Genomic DNA, 12589 nt, shown 5'->3' on the forward strand with positions numbered 1-12589 from the left:
TGGTAGGTGGGACCATTGCTTGAGCCCAGGAGTTCAAGACTGGCTTAGACAACATAGTGTGACCCTGTATCTACAAAATATTTAAAATATTGGCTGGGTTTGGTGGCACGTGCCTATAGTACCAGCTACTCTGGAGGCTGAGGTGGGAGAATTGCTTAAACCTGGTAGGTTAAGGCTGCAGCGAACCATGATCATACCATGGTATTCCAAAGCCTGGGCAACAGAGCAAGAGTCTGTTTCTGAGAGACAGAAAGAGAGAGGAAAGAAGAGAGAGGAAGAGAGAGAAATTTTAAAACCCCTCAAAATTATATCATTGTTTGATTTGGACTGTAATCAATTTTAATTTAGTGAAATTAATACTATTATTACATTACTGAGTTTTCCCTTCTAGAGGTGGAAAATTACAAGTTTTCTATTTTTTATTTTAGTCCTGGCTAAAAATGGTAACAAAAGCAGTCATTATTGAATCATGAAAAAAGAAGAAATCATAGACATAGATTCTTTGAAATGATCAAGCCCTGGATGAGGTATTATATCTTGTTAGGTGATGGTGAAATATTTACAATGAGTATCTTGAAGATACTAATTATATAAACATGAAGCCAGGTCACAGGGAAAATCTTTTTACATTAAATTTATATTTATTCTGTATCTTGTTTTAATGAAATTCTGTCCTGGCAGGTTTCTTCCTAAAATGTTTATTGAGACGTCTTGACTCTAAAAGTTTAAAATTATTTCCTTGGGTGTAATCTTTAATTGTGAAACTAGAGTTATATATTAAAAACAATGTTAGAGAAAATTATATTTGTTGGAATATTTTTTAGGAATTTAAGTATACACATGAATACTAATACATAAGGAACCTACCTGAATTAACTGATCATTGTCTCATTGCCTGTTAATTCATTAGCTTGATTCTGTAACCCTCAGTATATTATAATTGGATTTAATCAACTGATTAATTCATTAGAAACCCTCAAGATACTCTGTTCGGCCTTTTCCTCCTCAGAGGGAAAAATACATTCCCATTACTCTAGCATTTCTGAAGAGAAGTTTTTCTATGCTTCAATTTATTCAAATTATATATTTCTTAGTGATTTTATAATTTTCTGTGTATAGTTCAAAACTACTTGTTAAATTTATTGATATTTTACAACTTTATACCAATATAAAAAAATCCAATTTTCATATTTTCTAGCTAGTTACTGCTGGCTGATGAAGGTACCATCAATTGTTTTGGATAACTTTATCTCATATCAAGCTGTTAAAGGGTCTTGCTGACTCTGTTTACCAATTAATTTTGAATTTTCTATATGACATTAAATATTATGATTAATGGTGAGAAGGGAGATGCCCCTGCCACCTTCCACTTCCCTGTCTCCACCTCCTCCCACCCCTCCCCTCTGGATGGGAAGGAGGGTGAAAAAAAAGAAATAAAATACCAAAGAGCTTGAATCTGTGGTCAGGTGACTTGCTGATGCCACTGACCAGGCCATAAAGAGGCCCAAGGACTGGGAAGATGACTCCCTTTTTGGTTCCTAGTGTCTCTACTATCTATAAGCCTTGAAAGAGTTGCAAATGAATGTTATCACTACTGGCCAGACACTGGGTCACGTTCCCAACATTTGCATGACCCACGCTCCCTCCTGGAAACACCTCTGCTGACTAATAATTTACTGCCTTTGTCTTGGTGTCTGTAAGCCCCTCCTCTGCCTGCTCCTGCTCTCGCTGCATATGAACCAGCAAATCAATGAAGCCAAAAGATTGTAAGGTCAAAGTCCAGCCAATGGACAATGACACAGTTTTGCCTCAGTTTCCCCTTTAGTGTTGTAAGCCTATAAAAGAGGAAAGAAGCTGCTTCTAGGGGAGCTCAGTGAGTAAGGCTTTAGGCCTCACAGCTCTCCTTCCTCAGTCGGTGTTCAAGAGGTTTGTTTCCAGCCACTTTTGCTTTAATGTAACCATTTTTTTTCTTTTAAAATATGTATAAATTTTCCTCCTTATTGCATTAGCTAGAGCTTTCATAATTATTTTTATCATGAATGTGAGAATATGCACCACTGTCTTATCCCTAAATGTAACAGAAAGACATAGTACAGGTGGTAAGTAGGTATTATCCGGTATGTCAACTCCAAATCATATGAAGGGCTGTCAGAAGAGCTTAATTAAATGTGATTCTGAGGCTGTGTCAGGAAACAGTGGTATGGTTAATTATTAATATCTACCATACTTTTGTGAGGAGGTGATTGTGGGACATGGATTAATAATATTGATAGATTTTCTAACATTTAGCTTTACTTGATATGTAACTTCTATTTTGATTGCCTTTTTGATCCAAGAGTTACCAAGAAAAAATATCTAATTTACAGGTTGAAACTGCCCACCTCTGCCTTTTTGTTAGAGAGATGGTTTCTCTCTTTGTTGCCCAGGCTGGAGTGTGATCATAGGTCACTGCAACCTCAAATTCCTGGGCTCAAGTAATCCTCCCACCTCAGCCTCCTGAGTAGCTGGGACTACAGACACGTACCACCTCATCCAGCTAGTTTTAAAACTTTTTGTAGAGATGGGGGTCTCACTATCTTGCCCAGACTCCTCTTGAAATCTTGGGCTCAAGTGACCCTCCTGCCTCAGCCTCCCAAGGTGCTAGGATTACAGGCATGAGCCACCACACCTGGAAGGAGCCTCTTTTTGTAGTTCATATTTAATTGTATCATGGTTGAACAATATTTGAAATTTTATTGAAATGTTCTTCAACTTAATTTCTACAAATTGTCTACAAGTATATGTAAAGGATATGCATTCTGTTTTGAGAGGTAAAACTCTATATGTCTTACAACCCAAACTTATAAGATATTTAAATATTTTTACAGCCATAATAATTTTTTGTTCAATTAGTCATGAAATTCTCTGGGAAAGGCATAGTAAGTTATCTTTCTGTAATGATAGTTTTGTCAAATCCTTTCTTTTATAATGATATTTGCTAATATTGGTATATTATTTTCTGTTGTATATTCATATTTTTATCTCTTTTGATAGATTTTAATAAAAATATTCTTTACAGATCAGTTGAATGCTTTTGCTAACTTTTGCCTGGTATGTATTTTCACATATTTTTATTTTAAAGTTTTCTATGTCATTTTATTTTAGACGTAGGCCCCTCACTTACAAATATAAAAGATGAGATACAGAGTTGAAAAGATGAGACTCATATGATTTACATCATCACCAAAAACAGTTGACATCCACAATTGAATCAGTTTTGAACTTAGAATTCCGAACCAGAAACTTGCTATAATATATGAACAAACTGCACTCACAATGTCTTGAGCTACAAGAAAGAGGAGTAAATAAGAAATAGTTAATAGAACTTGCTCTTAATTTTAATTGATATTCTGGGTTAATTTTCCTTTTGGTCATTATCTTTAATTGCCACAATGAACATGAGAGTACAGCTATCCCAGGGGCAACATACTGATTTCAATTCCTTTGGATATATACCCAGAAGTGGGATCATTAGATCGTACGGTAGAGTTCTACTTTTAGGTTTTTGAGGAACTTCCACATTGTTTTCCATAATAGCTGGCACTTTGCAATTCCTTTGCTTACAAGCAGTATTCTTTGGCCCTGTAGATGGCTAGTAACTCACACTTCCTCCCTTAGTTGACAGCTTTCTATGTTGCCTGCATGAGATATAGTCCCAGGGCAAAGGGAAGAGAAGATGCCTCCTCTCACTACTAGTAGATGCACTACTTGGCTTATCTTCTAAGCTCATCTTCAGCACATGAAAAAGAACATTTCTCATCCTGGTTGTCTGGCATTCTGGTTCAGCCCAGGACTGTGGGACGTTGCTCCCATAAGCAACTTCATTAAGAGTCTCAACCCAGCCTCACAACAAATATATAACTAACATTAAATAAGTAAGTAATAGTGCTTTGTAAAGAGTAAGTCATTAAACCAATACTCACCATTATATTCCTACAAATATAACTTATGGTAGGCTATTACAAAATACATGTCAGCTTTCAGAAAATACAGGATTCTGATGTTAAGAAATTTATTTAAAAAAAAAAAAAGATCCTTACCTAAGGTTTGGTTCCTTTCACTTTGTAGTCCTTTGTTAAAATCCATAATACTAGTAAATGTAATTGATGATAGAACAGAGGTCATCAGACTTTCTCCATTAATTAAATTGGCGAGGCTTCTAGAAAGCCCTACATATGTTGAGGGGGGAAAGATGTTTTTTAAAGTGAGAAAAACATTAAATATTACATATTAAATAAAATTTTCTCAGCAACTATAAGTATGGTCTTATGGATTTACTGTTAAGTTTAGACCATCATAACTGGCACTAAATTAATGATGGCCCATTATGTTTATGTAAGTGAGATAATTAAAGTTCTCATTCCTTGCTTCAAAGCAAAAAGGAAAACATGAAATTTATTATTATTTTTAAAATTCAGTGAGTTGTTCTGTATAAATACTACATAATAAATCAGATATATTTAAGGCAAGACAAAAAATGATTGAGGGATAAAGTAAATTTACAAACCAAAGCTTTATAACATGACATCCAAACAAAGTATTAAGGCAATTGTTCACATAATCTAGCTAGACTTAGAAATTATCTGACTTTCTCATTCATTCTGTCCAATGGCTTTAGAAATCAATCACCATGAATGGAGACTTTCTGATATTACTCACTTCCATTCAAATTTTCCTCTATTTATAATGATATTCTAAGTTTAAATGTCTATCAGTTGTCCTTTTCCTCTGCCATTAAATGTGCATGTAGTGGTAAAACTACAACTTTGAGCATCTATAGTGATTTTCTAAAAGCCATAGGAGGAAATATTATCATATAGTAAAATGCTTTGTGTGAATCAACCACTCTATAACTGTAATCACAATCTAACTACAATTAGTATGCCAATAGAAGAGAAGAGACACCAAGGCTGTTTCTGTGTGGCTCAATTGCCTTTGTCATCCCATTCTTCACCTCTTCCTGTATCTATGCCTTTTGCTGTAAAACTGGGCAATGTTTCTCACCAAAAAGATCCACTTTGTTTTATTATGAGATGTGATGAGAGCAGAAAGATTTCTGCCTCTTCCCTGACTCCTGTCATCACCATGACAGCACTCCTCTGTAGGAATGTAAGAGATACAGGAAGGAAAGGTACATCTTCCCAACTGAGGCCATTCTGGATCACTTAGCCTCCAGATGTCCACCAGTTGATTACAGATTAATTAGTGAATCTAGCAAGATCAGCAGAACCCAGCCCATATCATCAGAACTGCTGGATTCATGAGAAATAAATAATTTTTGTTTTAAGCCACCACATTTGGAGTTATTACTCAGCAAAACCTAACTGATATTATTGTATAATTATTTCATTTTAGAAAACAGAATTATGGCAAAATGTAAATATTCAGAAATACATGGCATAGGAGGAGTCAAAGGACCACAAAAAGCTCAAGACAATGTGAATGTACTTATGTATTCTACTGATAGCCCCAAGAAAATTTTTATTTAAAAATATATATATATACACATGTGCGCGCGCACACACACACACACACACACACACACATTTCTAAATCTTATAAATATTGCTTTGTAAACTCAGGATCAATGCTGTCAAAAAGAAATTACTTTTTAAAGTCTTTTTGAAAGATACCAAGTGAGGAGAGAAACAAAATTCTGAAAGTAATGGCAAGATGGACAAAATTTATGAAAACACATTTGCAGAGAATTCAAGATGAACAATTAGGAGCAGCCCAGAATTGCAGCTCCAAGCAAAAGCATAGAGGGTGAGTGGATGCCACATTTTGAGATGGATTTTTACTGTCCACAGAGCAGGAGATTCCCAGGCAGAGGAGCCCCATGGGTCACCAGCACAGCTGTTTTGGCCAGCGCGGTAGGTCTCTGCACAAAATACAAGGGTCCAGGCACCATTTTAGCCATTCAACTGATAAAAAGGGGAATGAAACAGGGAGCCAGGCCAGGAGATTCCCAGGCAAAAAAGCACCACAAATCTCCATATGGCTGTTTCAGCCAGTTCAGTGGGTCGCCGCATGGGAATTCACACAGATCCTGCTGCCTTTTCAACAGGTAACTGGGACACCTGGGAGACAGAGTCGCCCATTCAACTGATAAAAAGGGGACTGAAACAGGGAGGCAGGCCAGGAGATTCCCGGGTGAAAAAGCACCACAAGCCCCCAGTGCAGCTGTTTTAGCCAGCTCAGTGGGTCTCTGCACAAATCTCACACAAATCCAGGCACCTTTTCAACTGGGGACTGGAATGCCTGGGAGACAGACTTGCCCGTTCAACTGAAAAACAGGACTGAAACAGGGAGCTAGACCAGGAGATTCCCCAGTGAAAAAGCAGCGTGAGTCCCCAGTGGCTGTTTCAACTGGTGCAGCAGGTCTACGCACAAGAAATCACACAAATCCGGGTGCTATTTCAACTGGAGACTGGGACACCTGGGAGACAGAGTCACCTATTCAACTGAAAAAAAAAAAAGGAGGTCTGAGGCAGGGAGCCAGGTGTTCAGGCTCGGCCAGTCTCACCCCCACAAAAAACAGCAATCTGAAACACTCTGGATTGAGTTTCACAGCAAGCACAGCTGAACCTGGGATGGTCCAGCTCTGTGGGAGATGGGCGTCCACCATTACTAAGGCAGTCCACCACTACTGGGGTAGTCCACCATTCCAGAGAGAGTCTACCATTACAGAGGTGGGCCACCATTGCCGAGGCAGTTATAACTATACCCCTATAAACAGGATTGCAGGGAAGTTCACATGGAGGCTGGGCAAAGCCCACAGCAGCTCAGCAAAGCCTCTGCAGGCAGACTGCGACTAGGCTGCCTCCTTGCTGGGCAGAGCAGCCCTGAAAAAAGGCAGCAGCATGACAGAAACTTATAAATAAAGCCCTACCTTCCTGGAACAGAGCACCTGGGGGGAAAAAAGGCATTCATGAGTTCTGCTTCAGCAGACTTAAACGTACCTGCCCAGCAGCTCTCAATGGAACAATGGAGCTCACAGCTCAGCACTTGAGCTCCTATAAAGGACAGGCTGTCTCCTCAAGAAGCTCCCTGACCCCCATATATCCAAAGAGTCACCTCATAAAGGAGAGCTCAGACTGACATCTGACAGGTATCCTTCTGGAACAAAGATAGCAGAAGAAGAAACTGGCAGCAACCCTTACTGTTATGCAGCCACTGCAGGTAATCCCCAGGCAAGCAGGGCCTGGAGTGGACCTCCAGCAGTCCTACAGCAGAGGGGCCTGATTGTTAGAAGGAAAACTAAGAAAAAAAGAAATAACTTCATCATCAACAAACTGGACATCCACTCAGAGACCCCATCTGAAAGTCAACAACTACAAAGAACATAGGTAGATAAATCCACAAAGATGGGAAGACACCAGCACAGAAAGGATGAAAACACCCAAAACCAGAATATCTCTCCTCCTCCAAGGGATCACAACTCCACACCACCAAGGAACAAGGCTGGATGAAGAATGAGTCTGATGAATTGACAGAAACAGGCTTCAGAAGGTGGGTAATAAGAAACTTCTCTGAGCTAAAAGAACATGTTCTAAACCAATGCAAAGAAACTAAGAACCTTGAAAAAAGGTTTGATGAAATGCTAACAGGAATAAATGGCTTAGAGAGGAAGATAAGTGAATAGATGGAGCTGAAAAACACAACACAAGAACTTCACGAAGCATACACAAGTTTAAACAGCTGAATTGACCAAGCAGAAGAAAGGATTTCAGAGGTTGAAGATCAACTCAATGAAATAAAATGAGAAGGCAAGATTAGAGCAAAAAGGGTAAAAAGAAATGAACAAAGTCTCAAAGAAATATGGGACAATGTGAAAAGACCTAATCTACGTTTGATAGGTGTACCTGAATGTGACGGAGAGAATCAATCTAAGCTGGAAAATACTCTTCACGATATTATCCAGGAAAACTTACCCAACCTAGCAAGGCAGGCCAATATTCAAGTCCAGGAATACAGACAACACCACAAAGATATTCCTCAAGAGCAACCCCAAGGCACATAATTGTCAGATTCACCAGGGTTGAAATGAAGGAGAAAATGCTAAGGGCAGTCAGAGAGAAAGGTCGGGTTACCCACAAAAGGAAGCCCAACAGACTCACAGCAGATCTCTCAGCAGAAACCCTACAAGCCAGAAGAGAGTGAGGGCCAATATTCAACATCCTTAAAAAAAAGAACTTTCAACTCAGAATATCATATCCAGCCAAAGTAAACTTCATAATCAAAGGAGAAATAAAATCCTTTACAAACAAGAAATTACTCAGAGATTTCATCGCCACCAGGCCTGCTTTACAAGAGCTCCTGAAAGAAGCACTAAATATAGAAAGGAACAACCAGTACCAGCTACTCCAAAAACATACTAAATGGTAAAGAGCATCAACACAATGAAGAAACTACATCAACTAACTGGCAGAACAGTCAGCTAGCATCAAAATGGCAGGATCAAATTCACATATAACAATATGAACTCTAAAGGTAAATGGGCTAAATGTTCCAATCAAAAGACACAGATTGGCAAATTGGATAAAAAGCCAAAACCCATCAGTATGCTGTATCCAGGAAACCTATCTCACATGCAAGGATACACAAAGGCTCAACATAAAGGGATGGAGGAAGATTTACCAAGAAAATGGAGAGCAAAAAGAAGCAGGAGTTGCAATTCTAGTCTCTGACAAAATAGACTTTAAACCAACAAAGATCAAAAGAGGCAAAGAAGGACATTACATAATGGTAAAAGGATTATTGTAACAAGAAGAGCTAATGATCCTAATTTATATGCACCCAACACAGGAGCACCCAGATACATACGCAAGTTCTTAATGATTTACAAAGAGACTTAGACTCCCATACAATAATAGTGGGAGACTTTAGCACCCCACTGTCAATATTAAACAGATCAATGAGACAGAAAATTAACAAGAATATCCAGGACTTGAACTCAGACCTGGAGCAAGCAAACCTAATAGACATTTACAGAACTCTCCACCCCAAATCCACAGAATATACATTCTTCTTAGCACCACATCATACCTACTCTAAAACTGACCACATAATTGGAAGTAAATCACTCCTCAGCAAATGCAAAAGAATGGAAATCATAACAAATAGTCTCTCAGACCACAGTGCAATCAAGTTAGAACTCAGGCTTCAGAAACTAACTCAGAACCACACAGCTTCATGGAAACTGAACAACTGGCTCTTGAATGTTGACTGGATAAACAATGAAATGAAGGCAAAAATAAACATGTTCTTAGAAACCAATGAGAATGAAGACACAACATACCAGAATCTCTCGGACACATCTAAAGCAGTATCTAGAGGAAAATATATAGCAATAAATACCCACATGAGAAGCAAGGAAAGATCAAAAATTGACACCCTATCATCAAAATTGAAAGAGCTAGAGGAGCAAGATCAAAAAAACTCGAAAGCTAGCAGAAGACAAGAAACAACTAAGATCAGAGCAGAATTGAAGGAGATAGAGACACAAAAAAAACCCTTCAAAAAATCATTAAATCCAGGAGCTGGTTTTTCAAAAACATCAACAAAATAGACCACTAGCCATATTAATAAAAAAGAAAAGAGAGAAAAATCAAATAGATGCAATAAAAGATGATAAAGGGGATATCACCACAGATTCCACAGAAATACAAACCACCATCAGAGATCATTACAAACAAATCTATGCACATAAACTAGTAAATCTGGAAGAAATGGATAAATACCTGGACACTTGCATTCTCCCAAGCCTAAACCAGGAAGAAGTTGAAACCCTTAATAGACCAATAACAAGGGCTGAAGTTGAGGCAGCAATTCATAGCCTATCAACCAAAAAACGCCCAGGTCTGGAGGGGTCCACAGCCGAATTTTCCCAGACATACAAAGAGGAGCTGGTACCATTCCTTCTGAAACTATCCCAGACAATCTAAAAAGAGGGAATCCTTCCCAGATCATTATATGAGACCAACATCATCCTGATACCAAAACCTGGCAGAGACTCAACAAGAAAAGAAAACTTCAGGCCAATATCCATGATGAACATAGATGTAAAAATCTTCAATAAAATACTGGCAAACCGATTGCATCAGCACATCAAAAAGCTTATCCACCACGATCAAGTAAGATTCATCCTGGGGATGCAAGGCTGGTTCAACATACACAAGTCTGTAAACGTAATTCACCACATAAACAGAACCAAAGACAAAAACCACATGATTATCTCAATTGATGCAGAGAAGGCCTTTGACAAAATTCAACAGCTTTTATGCTAAAAACCCTCAATAATCTAGGTATTGATGGAATGTATCTCAAAATAATAAAAGCTATTTATGACAAACCCACAGCCAATAGCATACTGAATGGGCAAAAACTGGAAGCATTCCCTTTGAAATCTGGCACTAGACAAGGATGCTCTCTCTCACCACTCCTATTCAATATAGTATTGGAAGTTCTAGCCAGAGCAATCAGGCAAGAAAAAGAAATAAGGGCCAGGCGCGGTGGCTCACGCCTGTAATCCCAGCACTTTGGGAGGCTGAGGCGGGTGGATCACAAGGTCAAGAGATCGAGACCATCCTGGTCAACATGGTGAAACTCCGTCTCTACTAAAAATACAAAAAATTAGCTGGGCATGGTGGCATGTGCCTGTAATCCCAGCTACTCAGGAGGCTGAGGCAGGAGAATTGCCTGAGCCCAGGAGGCGGAGGTTGCGGTGAGCCAAGATCGTGCCATTGCACTCCAGCCTGGGTAACGAGCGAAACTCCATCTCAAAAAAAGAAAAAAGAAAAAGAAATAAAGGGTATTCAAATAGGAAAGGAGGAAGTCAAATTGTCTCTATTTGCAGATGACATGATTGTATATTTAGAAGACCCCATCGTCTCAGCCCAAAATCTCCTGAACCTGATAAGCAACTTCAGCAAAGTCTCAGGGTACAAAATCAATGTGCAAAAATTACAAGCATTCCTATACACCAATAACAGACTTAAAGAGAGCCAAATCAAGAATTAACTGCCATTCACAGTTGCTACATAGAGACTAAAATACCTAGGAATACAACTAAGAACCTAAAGGACCTCTTCAAGGAGAACTACAAACCACTGCTCAAGGAAATAAGAGAGGACACAAACAGATGGATAAACATTCCATGCTCATGGTTAGGAAGAATCAACATTGTGAAAATGGCCATGCTGCCCAAAGTAATTTACAGATTCAACACTATCCCCATCAAGCTACCAATGACCTTTTTCACAGAACTGGAAAAAACTACCTTAAATTTCATATGGAACCAAAGGAGAGCCCCTATAGCCAAGTCACTTCTAAGCAAAAAGAACAAAGCTGGAGGCATCACACTACCTGACTTCAAACTATACTACAATGCTACAGTAATCAAAACAGCATGATACTGGTACCAAAGCAGAGATATAGACCAATGGAACAGAACAGAGGCCTTGGAGGCAACACCATACATCTACAACCATCTGATCTTTCACAAACCTGACAAAAACAAGCAATGGGGAAAGGATTCCCTGTTTAATAAATGGTGTTGGGAAAACTGGCTAGCCATGTGCAGAAAGCAGAAACTGCACCCCTTCCTGACATCTTACACTAAAATTAACTCCAGATGGATTAAAGACTTAAACATAAGACCTAACACCATAAAAACCCTAGAAGAAAATCTAGGCAAAACCATTCAGGACATAGGCATAGGCAAGGACTTCATGACCAAAACACCAAAAGCATTGGCAACGAAAGCCAAAATAGACAAATGGGACCTAATCAAACTCCACAGCTTCTGCACAGCAAAAGAAACAGTCATTAGAGTGAATCAGCAACCAACAGAATCGGAAAAAATTTTTGCAGTTTACCCATCTAACAAAGGGCTGATAACCAGAATCTACAAAGAACTAAAACAAATTTACAAGAAAAAAACAACCCCATTCAAAAGTGGGTGAAGGATATGAACAGAGGCTTTATGAAAGAAGACATATATGCGGTCAACAAACATGAAAAAATGCTCATATCATCATTAGTCATTAGAGAAATGCAAATCAAAACTACATTGAGATACCATCTCATGCCAGTTAGAATGGTGATCATTAAAAAATCTGTAGAGAACAGATGCTGGAGAGGATGTGGAGAAATAGGAACACTTTTACACTGTTGGGAGTGTAAATTAGTACAACCATTGTGGAAGACAGTGTGGCGATTTCTCAGGGACTTAGAAATAGAAATTCCATTTGATCCAGAAATCCCATTACTGCATATATATCCAAAGGATTATAAATTTTTATACTATAAGGACACATGCACATGAATGTTCATTGCAGCACTGTTTACAACAGCAAAGACTTGGAACCAACCCAAATGCACATCGATGATAGACTGGACAGGGAAAATGTGGCACATATACACCATGGAATACTATGCAGGCATAAAAAATGAGTTTGTGTCCTTTTTAGGGACATGGATGAATCTGGAAACCATCATTCTCAGCAAACTGACACAAGAACAGAACATCAAACACTGTATGTTCTCA

At 38.6% G+C, this 12589-nt stretch overlaps 1 protein-coding gene across 1 annotated transcript in view; it reads right to left on the bottom strand.

Moving 5' to 3' along the window:
- Window positions 1–12589, bottom strand: part of SLC9C1 (solute carrier family 9 member C1) — an 89799-nt gene that overhangs the window by 72065 nt on the left and 5145 nt on the right. Inside the window, exons 5-6 of the mRNA XM_012463898.3 lie at window positions 4080–4208; window positions 3164–3325 (exon numbers count right to left, since the gene is read on the bottom strand). Of these exons, the coding sequence (XP_012319321.2) occupies window positions 3164–3325; window positions 4080–4208 (291 nt within the window). The remainder of the gene's footprint in view (window positions 1–3163; window positions 3326–4079; window positions 4209–12589) is intronic.

The sequence above is a fragment of the Aotus nancymaae genome, unplaced genomic scaffold (genome assembly GCF_030222135.1).
Source record: "Aotus nancymaae isolate 86718 unplaced genomic scaffold, 86718_ANA_hifiasm-v0.15.2.pri h1tg000011l, whole genome shotgun sequence".
Taxonomy (NCBI): Eukaryota; Metazoa; Chordata; class Mammalia; order Primates; family Aotidae; genus Aotus; species Aotus nancymaae.